Source organism: Artemia franciscana, chromosome 3, assembly GCF_032884065.1.
Source record: "Artemia franciscana chromosome 3, ASM3288406v1, whole genome shotgun sequence".
In the NCBI taxonomy this organism is placed as follows: Eukaryota; Metazoa; Arthropoda; class Branchiopoda; order Anostraca; family Artemiidae; genus Artemia; species Artemia franciscana.
Genome location: NC_088865.1, coordinates 33,416,322 through 33,435,833, shown reverse-complemented (window position 1 = coordinate 33,435,833; position 19,512 = coordinate 33,416,322). Strand labels below are relative to the sequence as shown.

General features: G+C 37.3%; 1 protein-coding gene across 2 annotated transcripts in view; it reads left to right on the top strand.

Moving 5' to 3' along the window:
* LOC136025195 (very long chain fatty acid elongase 4-like) overlaps nucleotides 1–2,745 on the top strand; it is a 55,240-nt gene extending 52,495 nt beyond the window's left edge. For both annotated transcript variants that reach the window (XM_065700995.1, XM_065700993.1), the window contains exon 8: nucleotides 2,375–2,745. In XM_065700995.1, the coding sequence (XP_065557067.1) occupies nucleotides 2,375–2,710 (336 nt within the window). In that variant the 3' untranslated portion in view covers nucleotides 2,711–2,745. The remainder of the gene's footprint in view (nucleotides 1–2,374) is intronic.
* Nucleotides 2,746–19,512: the final 16,767 nt, after the last annotated feature.

Sequence of the window (19,512 nt, the reverse complement as noted above, 5' to 3'; positions counted from 1 at the left end):
CTAGATTACTAATATCTAGATTGAGGCCAGCATACACATCCTGCTTGATTCACTGCTTCATCTACCTGGGTAGAGATCTTAGCCAATATGATGTCATCAAGTAACCCTTTCACTGAAGATTTAAGGTTGCCAAGTTGCAGTGAATCTGCTAGCATTTTATGTTGTATTTGTATGCTATTTATGTGACTAGTGAGCATGCGTAGTTACTCTGAAACAGATTCTGATCCAGAAAATTGGAGTGAGCTGTCTGACCTTAGTTCAAGGGGTGACTTTTAATTTCTTATCTTATGTAAACAACAAACAGGTACAGAGTAAGTGGTGGTGTAAGGTAGGTTGGGTATAAGGTAGGATATGGTCCACAATCAAGGAACAAATTTCAAATAACAAAGTAGGGGATTTTGAAATCTGAAGAATATAAAGCAGTCGGCGCAAAACATCAAGCATCAACAGTAGCAGATTGGCATGTGTGTTGCTAGCCCCCTCAACAAGGGTGACCAGCAGAAGGTAGAAACAGTTCAGAGACGGGCTACGAAAGCAATTGAGGGATGCAAATACTTAAACTACTCATCCTGTCTGAAGATGCTGAAACTCCCCACTCTTGCCTACAGGCGTAAAAGGGGTGATATTATTATGACGCATAAGCTCCTGAATTATAACTCTCCATTAAATAAGCTATTTCAACTTGACCAGTCTGCCAGAACTAGGGGGCATAGTCGGAAACTGTGTCAGAAGAGAGCTGCCACTAGACTACGCAATAACTCCTTCAATTATAGAATAGTGAGTCTGTGGAATTCTCTCACCAAAAAAGCGGTCACTACCCCCAGCACTGCTGCCTTTAAAAGAGCCGTTGGTGGAGAATGGTCATCAAAGCTGTGGCGAACTGAGTGGGATGCTGTTGAGACGTCCAACCATCGTAATCACTAACCAGCGATTCTACAGAATTTAATCCTTGATTCGCTGGACAATGCATAAGGTAATTTAAGGTAAAGGTGCTTCTACATATAAGTTATTTAAGTTTTGGTATTACCAAACACGAGGTTTCAAACCTCAACTTCAAACATGAGGTAGAGGTTTCTTATCCTCTATCCTATTTTGCTGAAAGAAACGGCAGAAAATTAAAAGTCAGTCTATACTTGCCTTCTTATCACAAAAATACAGTCTTGATAAAAGTAAAATTTTTAATAACAGCGCATCACCTAGCCGCCTGAAGCCAACACAGCTACGCACCCTCTTCCTCCTTCCCATTTTATTCAAAGATTTTGAGAATCAGTTATCCTAGAATTCTGGGAGTGATTTCATTAAAATGGAAACTGAACTTCTTGTATAGGGTGGACGAAGAGTTGGGTGAGAGAGATTAAACGCAATTCGGGTTTTTGAGTGGGTAATAGGTTCACTCCGATTTAGGACGGATGTGGGAGGGTCAAAAGAGTGGAAAAACTAATGTTTTTGTTAATTATGTTTTATTATGTAAAGCAAATCATCCTTAAAGCATTCTTATGCACAAAACCCTTCCTATCTGTTTCGTTGTTCCTGCTTTTTCACTGTAAGTCTATCGGAAGTGATATTTACATTAGTTCCGTGATACTGGTAATTATTAAGGTGTGAGTTCTACTTACTGTTTTTTTTTTTTTTTTTTCTTTATATTTTCTGCTTAATTTACCCTAGTATTTTTTGTCCGTTAATAAAGGACGTGGAAGTGAAATAATAATTTTTGTTCATTATTTAAAGTTTTTTGTTTTCCACTGCTTTGATACCAGCTTTCTTTCTATATTTTCATTTGATAAATTCTGTGAATTGGATGGTGGTATTATTATGTTTAAACTATTTTTTTCTAAATACTCCAACACAAAAAAAAACTGTTAGAAATTTTAAACCATTTATGGCTAAATAGTTTTGTCTTACAAAATCAAATCGATTTTTTCTGACACTTTTTTTTGTCTTTGATCAAATAGTGTGACTTCTATCAATAGTCATTTTTATTATCATAACACCTCTCCCGGGGGTGCAGCCTGGGTCGTTGAGTTTTTTGGAGGGTGGACATAAAGAATGTTCCGACAAAGTCGTCCAGTATGCCGGCAAATGCTGACACATAAGCTAAATTAAACTAAAAACTTGAGCTTAATTCCATATTAAATCCCCTTCAACCCCTCCCCCCTCGAACCCTAGCTGCGCCTCTGCCCTACCCCGTCCAAATCGGGAAAAAACGTAGTTTTTTCTACAAAATTTATCACCGTTTTCTGTGCGACTTTTTTTGTATTTTGTCTTGTTATGTTAGTCTACCTAAGCTTAAAGACGCATTGGCTTAAGTAATTAGTACCTCTGGCCGCCTAGTAAAAAAAAGATAAATAATTAATTATTCATTTATTCATTACAGGCCCAGTTTTCATCTGCAATGTCTTTAGGCATTCGTGCCATTGTTGTTGGGTGTGATTTTCCTTTGTGGATGCAGTATGCTCTAGTCGTATATATGGTTTCATTTCTCATTTTATTTGGTGATTTCTATATCAAAGTCTACTGCAGAAAAAAGGTATTACGAAAGATAGTTCTTTGCTTTATCTCCCACTCCCTGATCTTTCTTGTCTCAGTCGTTTATATAATCTCCGTCTGTCTGTCTTTCTTTCTTTCTTTCTTAATATCCCTTTTGGGGGCAATATCCCTTTTTGGGGAATTTAAACATAAACATTTTTTTTTACTGTTGATCATTAAATAATGAAAGTTCCAAGAAATCCCTTTGACATATGCTTTATTTCTGGTATGTCTGTGCTAGCCCCCCCCCCACACTCAAACCCCTTATACTAATTTTATTCTTTTTCTCCTTGTTCTTTTGATAAAATAATTTTATCATTTACTGTGCGAACATGGCATATTGCTGCCTTAGCAATTAGGCTATTGAGAAAGACATGTTTTATTCTTCAGAAGATCAGGAGCAGATATAGCAGCAGAATTAGTGTTTTTAGGGACAACAATTCACAAAAATGTAGAGGGGGGAAGGATATCTTCTCCGTCTTTTAAAGGATATCCCCAAAAAACTGCAAAATATATTAAAACACAGGGGAGGGGGATAGCGACGACTTCGATGCTTGGAGAAAATGTTGACTAATACATGTAAATCCAGTTGCATGTATTGTAGTAATAGTATAGTATAATAAGTATAATAATAAGTATAATAGTATAATAATAAGTACAATTATAATAATAAGTATAAGTATAGTATAATAGTATAATAGCATAATAATAAGTACAATTATAATAATAAGTATAATAATAATAGTATAATAATAAGTATAAGTATAGTATAATAGTATAATAATAAGTATAATAATATAATAATAAGTACAATTATAATAATAAGTATAATAATAATTGTATAAGTATAAGTATAGTATAATAGTAATAGTAGCCGATTTGTTGCTCCTCTAATCTTCCATTTGATATGTACCTGAGCGGCATAGATGAATGTTCTTTTCTAGAAACTTCTCTTGTCTATTGTAACTGTCATTTTGGTATTAGTGACCAAAACAATGCCGTAACTTGGTCTTCCGCTTTTTGTCCCCTTTAGAAATTACCCTGGTTTGAGGGTGTTTTCGATTCGTCATCACCCCTCAACACAAAACCCTGGCGGTCAAGAAAGAAAATAGTGCGAAAAGTCTACTTCATATGATTTCTATTATCAACTACTTGAAATCTGGATTGGATTAAGGCATTCCCAATAGATATCGGAACATCAGTAATAATTGTCTTAACTTCTGTCCATGCTGATTTACGATGTATATGTCTTTCAGAACCATCATATCAAACAGTTTGTGGTAACGAAGCTAAAGGGAGGGAGTGATTCAGCTCAATAGTAACCTAAACTCTAAAAAACAGAATCTTGATCACAACAGATGTATAAAATGATTCAATTTTTATGCTGATTCCAAATATATAAGATTCATTGTTTAGTGTGACCCCCCCATCAAAAGCTGCGAGCCTGAGAAAATTTGCCTGATTTTCGAAAAAAGGGACGGAACTGACCTTCCCGTGCTCACGAAAAAAGCTGAGAAATTTTATTGAAAATCACACCCATCAGATCCAGTATACCAAAGAACCCTACTGTAGAGGCTCGAAACTCTCATCTGCTAAAATGTGAAATTTTGTGATTTTTGCCACACGAAAGATTTTTCCTTTTATTTTCTTTTTTTTAGGGGGTGATGATATCGAATCAATGGTCTTAGGGTATCGCGAAATGGCTCAGTCAACCAGAAATTAAAAGTTAAATGCTCTTTTAAGTGCTCTTATAACACGGGAGTGGGGGGATTCCGGGAACAATTTTCTACGGAGGAGGGATTTCTGGCATAACCTGAAAAACAATCAGATATCTAGGTCTTTTCATATGAAAGTTTGCTAAGAAGAACTTTTCTGGCGGAATCGTCCGCAAGAAATTTTCAGGCGGGAATTGGCAGCGAGAATACAATTGTCTGGGTGAATTTTCCTGACGCGGGGGAAGATGTAAATTACGGGGAACTCTGTGGATTGATTTTCCGAGGGAGGCAATTATCCATGGAGGGGCCGCATTTCTCGGTATTATTTTTTTTAAAATCCGAAAATTAAATATAAAAAGAAACAGTTTTTTATTAAAACTTAAAACAAACAGAAATTATTATGTGTATGAGGAGTGTTGCCTCCTATTCAATATCTGGCTCTTTACTCTAAAGTTTCGAGTTTTTTTCCCCAATTATCTTAATTTGAACAATAAGAAGCTTTTTTAAAAGAGCTTCAAAAATCTAGCTTGAATAGTGAGGTACTGAGGAGAAGGCAAAACCCCTTTATGCGTAACAATTTCTGTTCGTTTTAAGTTTTAATGTTCCTCCATACTTTCAGTTGAAAAAAACTTGTTTTTTTTTATATTTATTTAATTGCATTAATAGAGCAAAACTTTATTTGCACTTGCAAAAGTGTGACCCTTTTTTCAGTTGTTTCTTCGACCCTTAGAGCCCCAAGAAAAATGGAGGCAAGCAAAATTAATCACGGAAATTTAGTATTCAGTCCATTCGTAAGTCTTAAAGTAACGCGCGCTGAATTTCCTTTTGCTAGAAATGGAAGCCGGATATCGGATAAGTTGAGCTGGTTTCTTGCGACGCGTCCTAGAGATATCTGAGAGAGGTTTTTGACTACTACTGCTACTAGAACCCGTAACAGGTTGAGGGATGCAGAACCAACTTTCATGTTGACCTGGGTCATTTTGCTTGTTTCCAAGACTGTTACAGGGGGAGGGGGTCTATTTCTAAGAACCCAACAATTTGAGCGCCGAGGTTATTTTCAATTTCTTGCATTGAAGTTTCTCAATTTCTCTTTCGCATTTCCACCGTAAAAGATTCCAAAGTTGTTTATTACTTTTTTTTGTAGTTTGCTTTTTACTCGTTGTGGTAAATAAATACGAATCAAAAGGGGTTTCTAAACCCATACTTCCTATGTGACGCATACAAAAAAGGGAGACTAGAAAAAAAGACATAATTATAGCAAGGATAAAGAAAAAGAAAAAAAATTCACCAATAGATAGATTTTCGAAATATTTAGAGATTTTGTAATATATAATTCTGATACACGGTACTTCCTGCTGGGTATTTTCCGTGGGGGGGTGGTCAAACGCTGGCTCTCATTGTCTAAATGCTGTAATTTTTTCCACTTTGTTTATTCAGATGTTTTCATTTTGTGATATTTTCTACGCTCGCAGTTGGTTATCGTTTTGTTTGAAAAAGGCTAATTACCTGCTTTGGTGGATCCGACCCAAGAGCTATTTTAGCTTGGTGTTTGGAAACTTTTGGTTTGAATTTTTACTCTTAGATGTATCAGACCTCAGACGTGAACGTTGAGCAATATAAATCTGTGTTGAAAATATTCTAACTTCGATAATTTAAATAACAAAATGGTCGGTTTTTGTTGCGTTTTCTTTAGATTAATTAAAAAGATTCTTTCGAAAAACAATTTTTCAAAGAAAAGCAAAGAGCAATATTAAACCAAAGACTAGCATAAACAAATTCCTATAATAATTCATAATATAATAAAAAAAAAATATTTCGTAAATAAATTCACTGAGACTTGTGGTAACCCTGCAAAAAATGGAAAATAATTAAAAGTGTGATATCGACAGAGAACTCTATTATTCCCGATGAAGTAGTAATGCAGAATGGCCTACCAACGAAGGAACCCGAAGAGATATGTAATGCTGTTTCCAAACATTTTGCTAATATTGGCGTAGATTTATCTTCCCGTATAGTATCTTCTGATGATGATCCTCCCTTGGAGTTTTTTATGAAGACTCCAATTGATATTTCTATGTATATGAGACCCTTCTCTCGTGATGAAATAGAGAAAATTATCTTTGGGATGAAAAATACATCGGCAGGTAGTGATTCACTCAATCTTCTGGTGTTAAAAATAGCGTTTCTTTATGTTGCTGATATTCTTACTTCTCTCATTAATTTGTGCTTGAAACGGGGAACGTTTCCTGATTGCTTGAAAATTGCTAAGATTACCCCTGTTTTTAAAGGCGGTAATAAGAATGATCTAGGAAATTATCGGCCTATCTCAGTCTTACCTGTTATTTCTCGACTGCTTGAAAAGTATATTAACACTAGAGTTTATGATCATTTGGAACTGCATAATCTGTTAAATCCAATTCAATTTGGCTTCAGAAAAGGGAGAACCACAGAGATGGCATTATGATATATAACTTCGATAATCAATGGAGCTCTTGATAATAAGCTTAGAGTAGCGGGTCTGTTTCTTGATTTGGTTAAGGCATTTGACACTGTTGACCACCAATTACTCCTTCGAAAATGTGAATTTTATGGACTAAGAGGGGCACTTTAGCTTTGATTTGTGATTATCTCCAAAATAGAGAGCATTATGTTCACATTAATGGATTTTCTTCAAGTAAGAGTCTTGTTAAATATGGTATCCCCCAGGGTTCTGTGTTAGGGCCTACTCTTTTTTTGATTTTGATAAATGATCTGCCAAATGCTGTTGCAACTGCTTCTAGAATAGGGGATATAGTGAATCCCGCACCTTCGGGAACCAGGATCACTACACCCTTATTCGCTGATGATGCGACATTGATGTGTGTTGCCTCAACTGAACAACAACTTACCTCAACAATTAATGTAGCAATGACTATGACATGTCTTTGGTTGAAGATAAACCGCCTTGACCTAAATATAAATAAGTCAAATTTTGTTATTTTTTCACGGTCCCCAAATTATTATCAGGGGCTGCTCCCTCATCAATGCCCCGCTCTTTACACTAAAGTTTGATTCTTCCTCTCAACTCTTCTTTTTAAAACAGTAAAAAAATTTAGCGTAAAGAGCGGGGCATTGATGAGGAAGCAGCCCCTTTCATATACGAAGTAATTTCTGTTCGTTTTAAGTTTTAATGTCGCTCCTTACTTTCAGTTAAATAAAACTTGTTTTTTTTTAATTTCTTAACGTTTTTGAATCAATGCATGTTTTGATTTTGGCTCTGCGCAGAGGAATAATTAAAGCGAAATTTGTATATTTATTTTTTTTTTGGCTAAATGGCTTTCTCGTAGTTTTGATCGAATGATTTTGAGAAAAAAGGAGCGGGGGAGGAAGCCTAATTATCCTCCAATTTTTGGTTATTTAAAAAGGCAACTAGAACTTTTAATTCTTTACAAATGTTTTTATTAGTAAAAGATATACATAACTTATAAATTAGCATACGTAACGAACTTTTGTATTCTCATGTTTTTTGTTACATATGTGAGGGAGTTCAACCCCTCGTCAGTACCTCGCTCTTTACACTAAAGCTTAAATTTTGTCCCATTTCGTTAAGAATGACCCCTGAATCACAAAAGCCGTAGAATAAATAGTTGAAATTGCTAAAAATACTTCAGCGTAAAGAGCGAGGTATTAGGAGGAGGTGAGCGCCTCATATGCGTAATAATTTCTGTTCGTTTTAAGTTTTAATGCTGCTCCTTACTTCCAGTTGAAAAAACTTTTTCAGATTTATTTTCAATTTTTTTTTAATGATGCCAGAAAATCCTGCGTTCCCTTCATGGAAATTTTCTTCCCCCATGACATATTCCTCGATGGAAAGTTCCCCCAACATATCCCCCTCTTCTCAACCCCTCTCCCAACCAAAAAAAAACCCTGAAAACGTCTGTACACTTCCCAATAACCATTACTATATCTAAGCACTGGTCAAAGTTTGTAATTTGTAGCCCCTCCCACGGAGACTGTGGGGGAGTAATTCTTCCCGAAAGACATAGTTATAAGGTTTTTTGACTACGCTGAATAAAATGGCTATCTTAGAATTTTGATCCGTTGACTTTGGGAAAATTATTAGCGTGGGAGGGGGCCTAGGTGCCCTCCAGTTTTTTGGTCACTTAAAAAGGGCACTAGGACTTTTCATTTCCGTTTGAATGAGCCCTTTCGCAAAATTCTAGGACCACTTGGTCGATACGATTACCCCTGGGAAAAAAAACAAACAAACAAATAAAGACGCATCGGTGATCTACCTTCTGGCAAAAAATAAGAAATTCCACATTTTTGTAGAAGCTTGAAACTTCTACAATAGGGTTCTCTGATACGCTGAACCTGAGTGTGTGATTTTCGTTAAAATTCTATGACTTTTAGGGGGTGTTCTCCCCCATTTTCTAAAATAAGGCAAATTTCTCAGGTTTGTAAATTTTCAGGCTCGTAACAATTGATCGGTAAGACTAAACTTGATGAAACTTATATATTTAAAATAAGCATTAAAATGCGATTCTTTTGATGTATCTATTGGTATCCATTTTTCTAGAGTGGTTACTATTGGGCCGGGTCGCTCCTTACTACAGTTCGTTACCACGAACTGTTTGATACCAGTTTCCTGTCTCCATGCGCTAGTATCGCTACCGTGCACTGCGTCCCAAAAACAAATCGAGTTTTCATAACTGTATATTGGTATCTAAGCTGTGCTAACAAGACAGAAGAAACCTACAAAAGAATGGTTGAATATTTTAAGCAAGTAGCTCGTCCAACCAATCCGAGTAAAATATTGCTGGACTTTGAGGCAGCAGCAATTAATGCAATTAATGCATTTAAGCAAGGCTTTCCAACGTGGAATATCTGGATGTTTGTTCCATTTTAGCCAGAGTATACAAAGAAAAGTTTGTGCTATAGGTTTGAAAATTTATATGAAATTGATGTCCACTTTAACATGCTTGTGAAAAGTTTGTGTGCTATGGCAGTCGTTCCGACTGATGACATAGCATACATTTTTGAGTTATTATTTGTCCAGTTTTCGGACCGTGATGACTGCATAGAGCTACTCTCTTATTTCGACGGAACATACATAAGGGGAGTCCAGATACATGGCCGTAGGACAAGGCCTAGATTCCCTCCTGAGTTTTGGAATCATACAAACGATGCACTAGTTTGTGAACGAAAAACAACCAATGCTACAGAACGCTTTCATCATGCTTTAAACGCCATGTTCTCTTTCTATCACCGAGGGTTTAGGAAATTATTTAAAGGAATAAAAAGTGACATTGACATTCAAAGATGCCGATCAAGTGTTTTCAAGCGCAAAACGGCATAGAAGGTATTAGAGGCAAATACAAAGTAAATGTTGAAAGGTCGTCTATGAAAGTTCAGGGATATTCTAATGAACCTGACAAGCTCAAATATCTTTGGCAAATAGCCATTTTGCAAGTTTCGTAAATCCAGTATTAGACCCTTATTAGGTAGTAATATGACTAAATACATACTATTAAACGGAAAAATAGTTTGTGTCATTAAATTTTGTGTGATCCATATCTGAACACATAACTGGAAATATTTTGTTCCTCATTTATTATTAATTTAAAAAACTTTTTCACAATAAAAATCGAATTAAAGTAAAGAGCTTCATTAAGCCAAAAATGAGCGGAAATAAAATCAAATAATATTCCAAGCGTAAACTACCACAAAGAGTAGCTCTTTACTTTTCTTTGGGAAACTTTCTTTGTGAAAAAAGTGTTTAAAATTAATTTTTGTTCTTTTTATATTAACTATATATTTTCTATAAGAATCCATAGTTTGGGCGGGTATTTGTATATTGGAAAACGTTTTCAATCACTTTTAATCCTGACACAAACAGTCTTTTTTAATTTAATTTATAACTCCTCAACTTGACTGAAAAATAAACAGTATCATTCCCAAAAGATTCTATCTATGCTTTATGACAACCCGGATACACTCTCTCTTTTTTATTTACTTAAATTGTAAGAACAGGAGTAGTGATAGTGTTAGCCCCGAAAGTTTCAACTTAATACTGACAGTCGTTCTCGATATATTGCAGAGGTGTCGATATATTGCAGAGTAAAATTTAGTTTTAAAGTACAATGGGCCAATTGTATGATTGCGGGGGGGGGGGGGGGGTTGCCATACCCGATATTCCTAAAGACATAGTTGTTGGTCCGTTCTACTATGCTGAACAAAATGGCTGTCTCAAAATTTTTGGTGGATGCGTAAAATGGAATGATATGCGTATCATGTTCTTTCTGTGCAAATTAAAGTTATCGGGTCACTTCATAATCACATTATCACTTACAATTCCTGCTCATGGGCTCTGGGGGATTGTGTCTACCTAAAGACATTGTTATATGATTTTTGGACTATTAGTAACAAAATAGTTATCTCACAATTTCACTTAAAGGCGTTTTTGGAAAAGAAGATGTCAGGAGAGGGGCTTGTTGCTCACGTCATGTTTAACTCTTAAAAGGGAACCAGAACTATGCATTTAAAATTAAATGAACCTCTTCTAAAGTTCATATGACCACCCGTTTGATAAAAACAAGCCCCTAGGGCATAAGTTACTACCCTTACCCCCAGACTCTGGGGAATTCTGTCCACTCCAAAGGTCTTATTATATGATCTTTGGACGATTGTTGAACAAATGGCTGTCTAAAGATTTTTATTGGATGCATTTATGGACAATACGACGTAGGGAGGGGCTGCTCCTTATCACTTTGACACTTAAAAAAGATACTAGAATATCTGATTTTCAATCCAATGAGCCTCCTCCGGAGTTTATACGATCACACTTTCCATAAAAACCTAATATACCCTCGGGTCATAACTTTATCTAAAGCTTTCGATAGTTTTTGTCATTCTCAAGCATAGTTTTCTCTGGCACATTTGAGTGTGAATAGTTCAGTTATTTCTGTACTTCGATTTTGGTACCAGAATTCGTTTATTCAGTTGAGGCAGGGTTCCTGGGTCTTTTGTAAAATTCTGGTTAGATCTGGGGTACGTCAGGGTGGTGTGCATTCACCTCATATTTTTAAAGCTTGTTTATTGAATGTTCCTAATAAGATACCGTTTTCTTACTCTTCAGGGTTGTCAAATGCCTCCTATATTGCATATGCGCATGATCTTCTGCTTGTTAGCAGGTCTAAGTTAACTTTAATGAAGTCTGTGCTACTAGTATAGCAACTGTATGGGGAAATTGGATTTAGCCTTGACACTGATAAATGCGGATATTTAGCGTTCAATCCAAAATCTTCTGCAACGCCACTCGATTGCGGTATATTTTCTGTAAAATGTGTCGAATCTTTCCGATGGCTTGGGATCAATATTTACAAATTACGTTTTGTTTCCGGGCATTGAGTGATATTAAAGAGAAGCTTAAACCGAGGTACGCGAAAATTGTCCCCAACAGGGGAAGATATAACAGAAAAGTACTGGCTAAATTGTACTCGAGTTTTGTGACCTTGCGGTTTTGTTCCCAGCTGGCCTTCATATCCTTTTCCGACCAAGGCATATTAGCGATATTAGAATTATGTATTTCCGATATTGCAAGTTTTTATTGTATCTGCCTCGCAGATACAATAATAGAAAGATTATGCAGATTTTGGCACTCCAGGTAATGTAAGTTGTTTTGTCAGACAAAGTAGCTGTCTTCAAAAGAATATTTATGCCACCTTGGGTGTTAACCACCGTCTTATCCGGGTAGCCATAGCGCATTAAGTGTAATATTTATTTATTTGTGTTGATGTTAAATGTATTATTTTTTTCTCTCTTTTCTTGTGTTACTCCACTTCATTTCATGTATAGTGGGTTGTAAATAAATATCATATTATTATTACAACCCTTGTGCTGAGGGCTGTGGGGGGGGGTGTGGTGTCGGTTGTCATTTTCAAATACATAATTTCCAGGCCTTTCAATGAAAGAATTACAATGATTACAACGAAATATATTACAATCACTTTGCACCATAAAAAGTGTATTAGAAAATCTGATTACCAATCCAATGAGCCCCCTCCGAAGCTTATACTATCACCCTTTCTATAAAACCTTGTATGCCCCCAGGGCATAGCTTACAACCCTTGCCCTAAGGTCTGTTGGGGATTGTTATTCTAAAATACATAATTTCCGGACCTTTCAAATACGTTGAACAAAATGGATCTCAAAATTTTGATTGGATGTGTTTGAGGAAATGGAGGGCGTGGGAGGGGGTTAGTGGCCCTCCAATCGCTTTCGACTATTAAAAGGGACGCTATCCCCTTCAATTTCCAATCGAATGAGTCTTTTTCAAAGTCCCTACAACAACAAATGGTCATCTCAAAGTTCCTATCAGATTCATTTCGGGAAAAAACGACGTGTAGGGGAGGGGGTATCCACCCTCTGATCACTCTGAATCTTAAAAAAGGCAGTAGAACTTCTGATTACCACTCCAATGAGCCCCTTCCAAAGTTTATATGATCACCCTTTCTATATAAACCTTATAAGCCCCAGGGCATTTTTGGGGGGAAACGACGTGTTGGGGAGGGGGGTATCCACCCTCTGATCACTCTGAATCTTAAAAAAGGCAGTAGAACTTCTGATTACCATTGCAATGAGCGCCTTCCAAAGCTTATATGAGCTTTACCCTTTCTATATAAACCTTATAAGCCCCCAGGGCATAACTTACAACCCTAACCGTAAGGGCTGGGTTGTTATTCTAAAAGTCTTAATTTTCGGACCTTTCAAATAAGTTTAACAAAATGGCTATCTCAAAATTTTGACTGGATGTGCTTGAGGGGATGGTGGGTGTCGGAGGGTGGTTTGTTGGCTTCCAATCACTTTCTACTGTTAAAAAGAGAACTAGCCGTTTCAATTTTCAATTGAAAGAGCCCTTTTCGAAGTACACATGGCAAGTCCTTCAATACTAATTGCCCTGGTCTAAGATCAATAAAAAAACGAAACATTGTGCCCACATCGTTCTTCACTCAGGCATCGCTATTGCGCTGCCTATTATTAAGGAACGTATACTACTAGCATTACTACTACTACCATTCTTATTTCCCTTAAATTATTTCCTTACGACATCCGCCAACTCTATTAGCTGATAGCCTGGTTTTCGTTGGGGCACTTGTCCATTATTGAGAAAACCACCAAGTTGATTAAATTTACCGGTATACAGGTTGAAACAACTGAGCCGCTTTGGAGATAGATAGGATATATATAATTTGGGCTACATATTTGCATATTAGCGGGAGTTGGTGGTTGAATATAACAGCTACTACTACTACTACTAATAACTCACTGCAGCACCAAGCCGCCTGAGGCCAACACAGCTACGCACGCTCCTCCTCCAACATAATCTATTCAAGGCCTCCCTCTTTACACCCTCCCAGGAAGTTCTCATTTCCTTTAAATCTTTATTTATGACATCCTCCCAACCCAGACAAGGACGCAATCTGTCATCCTTCATCCGCAGAACGTGGCCTAGCCATTTCAACCTTTCTTTCATTATAGCCTTAGAAAGCGGTATTGAACCACATTTTTCGTACAATCCACTGTTTGGAATACGGTCAGTCAGCCGGGTACCAAGAACAATCCTTAGGCAATTTCTCTGGAAAACAAATAGTAAAATTTCATCTGCTTTTCGGAGCGCCCATGCTTCAGAGCCATATTTGATCACTGTCATCACTGTAACTTCCAATATTATAATCTTGGTTTGTAGACTTATCTTTCTATTCTTCCAAACTTTTTTTAATTGTGAAAAAACACCCTGAGCCTTAGCTATTCTACTTTTAACATCTTCACTGTTCCCATCGTCTTTACTGATTATGCTACCAAGGTAAGTGAAGCTGCCAACCTGATCAATCTTATTGTTAGCCAACGTCACTTTTTCATCTTCACTTATTCCTAGCCTTAGTGACTTAGTCTTCTTCACATTAATTTTCAAGCCTGTTCTAGCACCCTGAACTCGCAAAACCTCTAAAAATTCATTCATTTTGCTCACACTATCATCCAATATGCTTAAATCATCAGCATAATCTAAGTCCATGAGCGCTTTTTCTCCCCATTTAATTCCGTGGTCTCCAATTGCCTTTCCTGAGCTCCTTAAGACGAAGTCTATCAAAATGATCCATATAAAGGGGGATAGAACACAACCCTACTTAACTCCTGATTTGATACAAAACAAGTTGCTAACCTCATTTCCTATCTTAACCGCAGCAGTATTATTCTTGTACATAGCACACATTTACTTTAATGTATTTTTTCTGGTATACCATTTAAGGATAAGACCTTTGCTAAAGCTCTTCTATCAACAGAATCGAAAGCTTGCTCATAATCGATAAAACTTAGGACCAAAGGTGTTTGACAACGAAGGGACTTCTCAATTATTAACCTAAGATTGAAAACTTAGTCGACACATCCTCTACATTTTCTAAAACCACACTGTTCTTCCCTTAAAACTTTGTCTACAGTATCTCTCAGTCTAAAAAGTATCATATTACTCAGTATTTTGCTACTACAGAGACCAGACTAATGCCTCGATAATTACGACACTCACTCTTGTCACCTTTCTTATACAGTGGTTTAATTCAGGTTTTCTTAAAATGATTAGGTACTTCCCCTTTTTCAAAAATCATGTTCATAATCTTCAGTAGCTTATTCCTAACCTCAGAGTCACCATATTTAAGAAACTCATTTATCACACTATCAGCACTTGGAGCCTTAGTATTTTTTAATCCTTTTAGTACTGTCGCTAATTCTTCCTCACTAAACAAATCTTCCTTCACATCCAAGGTATCAGAAACTTTTCCATTAGTGCATGCAAAATGCAACATAACCAAAATACAAACTATGTATTAAATATTTAATTAAAACATAAATATAACGTAGTTTATCCCTTGAGCCAAAGCTAATTGTCTCCGAATACAGGCAGCTATAAACCGGTTATTGTCTTATCTTGCAGATCCAAATTCTTGGTGTTTCTTGAATAATGGAAAAGTATATTGTTTGGTCCTAGGTGGTTGCCGAGAAGGAAAATCTTTGGCAATCCTTTAACCGCAACACGTGTCCTAGCCATCACATACTTTCTCTCATTATAGCCCTAGAAAGTGGGACTGAACCACATTTTTGTAAAGCTCTAGAACAACCGTAGAACTTTTAGCTTTGAATCGAATTCGCTCCTTTAAAAAAGTTTTAAGAATATTTCTGGCTATTATAGAGCAGTGTTGCCAATGATATCACTGATATGTTCTTTCGAAAACCTGCATGCATATAGTATATTTGTTTAATTGAAACATCTTCTAAACGTTCCTTAAAAATTTCATTTTGATATTCTTAGCGTCATTAGTTACAGTAATCGCAGTAGTAGTATTAATAGCGTGTACATGGTGCCTTCTGGCTAGTTCGAAGTCCCCCACTTCTTATCCTGAAAGGTTTAACTTATTAATGGAAGCCGTTCTTGGGATATTGCTGTGTAACCGTTTTGAGAATGTGTATGATCATAGTCAATTTGATTCAGTTCAATATCCGCCGAAATATTCCTTGACAGCTTCGCTCAATAGCCATGCTATATTGGGGCAAGCTCACCTCCGCTCCCTTTAGTCTTGCGGAGTGGTATCCATGATCCTTGAATCACAGACCCGCTCTAGTCCCCATATGACTATTTTTCACTTCGAAATCACACGTAGAAAAAATACATCTAGATTTCAAGAGCAAGTTGGCTTACTGCTTGCAAAATCGATGCTACATTGGTGCAATTGTAGTGCAGGATTTTTTGGCTCACCTGAGGACTCACGTGCCTCTCTTTCGACAAGCCCGATCCCTTTGTCTCGCACCACTTGGGCCCTCAGGAAGGGTAAAGAGTGCTTTCCGAACCCCACCAAAATGTTGCTGTGGCAGCAACTACTACTGTTTTTGTAATCTGACTACCACTAGGCATGGATTTGGCCCATAACCGGAACGGATCTGCTCTCTTTGGGGGAGTTGGGGGGAGGATTAATTCTGAAAAATTAGAAAAAAATGAGGTATTTTTAACTTACGAAAGAGTGATCGGATCTTAATGAAATTTGGTGTTTTGAAGGATATCATGTCTCAGGGCTCTTATTCTAGATTTTGACCGGATCCGGTGACATTGGGGGGGGGGGGGAGATAATCTAAAATCTGGGAAAACGCTTAGAGTGGAGGGATCGAGATGAAACTCAGTGGGAAAAATAAGCACAAGTCCTAAATGCGTGACTGACATTACTGGAACGGATCCGCTCTCTTTGGGGGAGTTGGGGGAAAGGGTTAATTCTAAAAAATTAGCAAAAAATTAGGTATTTTTAACTTACGACGGAGTGGTCGGATCTTAATGAAATTTCATATTTAGAAGGACCTCGTAACTCAGATCTCTTATTTTAAATCCCGACCGGATCCAGTGTCATGGAGGGTGGGACCAGAAATCTTGGAAAACGCTTAAAGCGGAGAAATCAGGATGAAACTTGGTGGGAAGAATAAGCACAAGTCCAAGATACGTGACTGACATAACCGTACCGGATCCTCTCTCTTTTGTGGAGTTGGGGGTGGGGAGTAATTCGGAAAATTTAGAAAAAATGAGGTATTTGTAACATATGAACGGGTGATCGGATCTTAGTGAAATTTGATATTTAGAAGGATCTTGGCCTTTAGAACTCTCATTTTAAATCCCGACCAGATCCGGTAACATTGAGGGGAGTTGGAGGGGGAAACTGGAAAACGTGAAAATCGAGGTATCGTACGAATGGGTGATCGGATCTTAATGAAACTTGATATATAGAAGAATCTTATGTCTCAAATGCTCCATTTTCTATTCGAATTGGACCCGAGGACATAGAGTGCTGGGGGGGGGGACCAGAAATCTTGGGAAACGCTTACAGTGGAGAGATCGGGATGAAAATTGATGGAAGAATAAGCATAAGTTATAGATACGAAATTAAAATAATTGGAACGAATCCGTTCTCTTTGGGGGAGCTGGGGGTTGTTAATTTGGAAAAATTAGAAAAATTGAGGTATTTTTAACTTAATAACGGGTGACTGAATCTTAATGAAATTTGATATTTGGAAGGAACTCATGCCTCAGAGCTCTTATTTCAAATCTCGACCAGATCTATTGACATGGGGATAGTTGGAGGGGAAAACTGGAAATCTTGGAAAACGCTTATAAATGTCGTAGATATGTGATTTACATAACCGAACTGGATCCGCTGTCTTTAGAGGAGTTAGGGGATGGGGTCCAGTGCTTTGGCGAGTTTGGTGCTTCTGGACGTGCTTGGAAGATAAAAATTGGTAGGCGTGTCAGGGAGCTGCACAAATTGACTTGATAAAGTCGTTTTCCCCGATTCGACCATCTGAGGGGCTGAAGGGAGAGGAAAAATTTGAAAAATTGAGGCATTTTTAACTTACGAGTGGGCGATTGGATCTTAATGAATTTTGATATTTAGAAGGACCTCATGTCTCAGAGCTCTTATTTTAAATCCTGACCGGCATTAAGCCTCTAATTTTCCTTTTAAAGCAAACTATTGATTCTTAGAATTTTGCTAGGTGCCATGTGAGCTCTGAGCTCTTGTTGAGACAACCAATTTATTCAAAATAGTCTAAAGGTCAAATAACTATGCCTCCGGGGTTGACAAACCCACCACAGCCAGGGGACAAGGGTTGTAAATCATGCAAATTGCCCAGTTTTAACATACAAGGTTTTTATGGAAGGGGAGGTTGTATAAGCTTGAAATGGGGCTCATTCGAATGAAAATCAAAAGTTATGGTACATTTTTTAGAGTCAATCGGAGGGCAAGGAGCCCTCCATGCCCTTTTTCATCAAAATGAATCCAGTCAAGATTTTGAGATGACCATTTTGTTCAAAATAGTCTAAAGTTCAAATAACTATGCGTTTGGGGTGGACAAACCCCCCGCAGCCAGGGGGCAAGGGCTGTAAATCGTAAAAGTCGCCCATTGTTAACATATAAGGTTTTTATGAAAGGTGGGCTTGTATAAACTTTGAGTGGGCTCATTCGATTGGGAATCGAAAGTTCAAGTGCCTTTTTTAAGAGTCGAAAGTGATGGGAGGGCAACCATCCCCCATGCCCTTTTTTCCCACATGTATCTGATCAAAATTTTAGATTTCAGTTGTGTTCAGAATATTCTAAAGGTCAAGTAATTGTGCCTTCAGCGTTGATACCTCTCCCCCCCACCACCTTGATCCAAGAGTTTTACGTTGTGCAAGTTGTCCATTGTTAACGTATAAGGTTTTTATGGAAGATATGGTTGTATAAACTTAGAAGCGGCCCATTCAACTGAAAATCGATATCTCCATTGCATTTTTCAGTCACAAGTGATCAGAGGGCAATCAGCCCCCATGCCATTTTTTTCCAAATGCATCTGGTCAAAATTTTTAGATAGCTATTTTGTTCAAACTAGTCCAAAAGCCAAATATATGTAACTCAGTGATTGAAAAAAAACCTCAAATCCCAAGGGGCATGGGCTCTAAGCTATGCAAGTTTCTCGTTGTTAATATATACGGTTTTCTGAAACGGGTGGTCGTGTAAAACATTGGAGGGGGCTTATGCTTTTGAAAATCAGAAGTTCTAGTGGCCTCCTTTAAGCCTTATTTTCCCCAAATGAGTCCGATCAAAATTTTGAGATTGCCATTGTATTCAAGATAGTTCGAAGGCCAAATAACTATGCCTCTGGGGTTGACATCCCCCAGCCACTGGCGCAAGGGCTGTAGGTTATGCAAGTTGTCAAATTGTTTACTTAAAGGTAAAAGGGGGTAAAGGATACGGCATTAGACTTTACAGTCCGTACCGGCGGTGCTGATCTCCGTTTCTTGGCCCTTCAGCCAGGAAGTGCAATGGAGGTTTGGAATTGTTTGCTTATAAGGCGGGAGAGTGTAGTGGCGAGGAAGTGATTTAGTTATTTCAAAAACAGGGTTTTCAAGAGTGGGGATGACGTGATATTTCAAAACAAAGCCATCAAAAAGTAACAGTTGCTATTTAATAGTTGTAAAAAAAAGGCACAATGATGACAAATACAAAAAGTCGGTTAGCCTGTCACAATGGTTAATATAGCAGATAGGTAAAATTGAAAACAGCTATGAAATAGAAATAACAAGGTGATTTTCACGTCTAAGGGGAGTCTGGTCCGTAATTCGTAGGCCTACTTGTAAAATAACAATAAAGAATATGTTGCCGACAATTTACAATTTACTGGGATCGCGTTTGGGTATTTGCCATTATTTTAATTTTATTAGGTA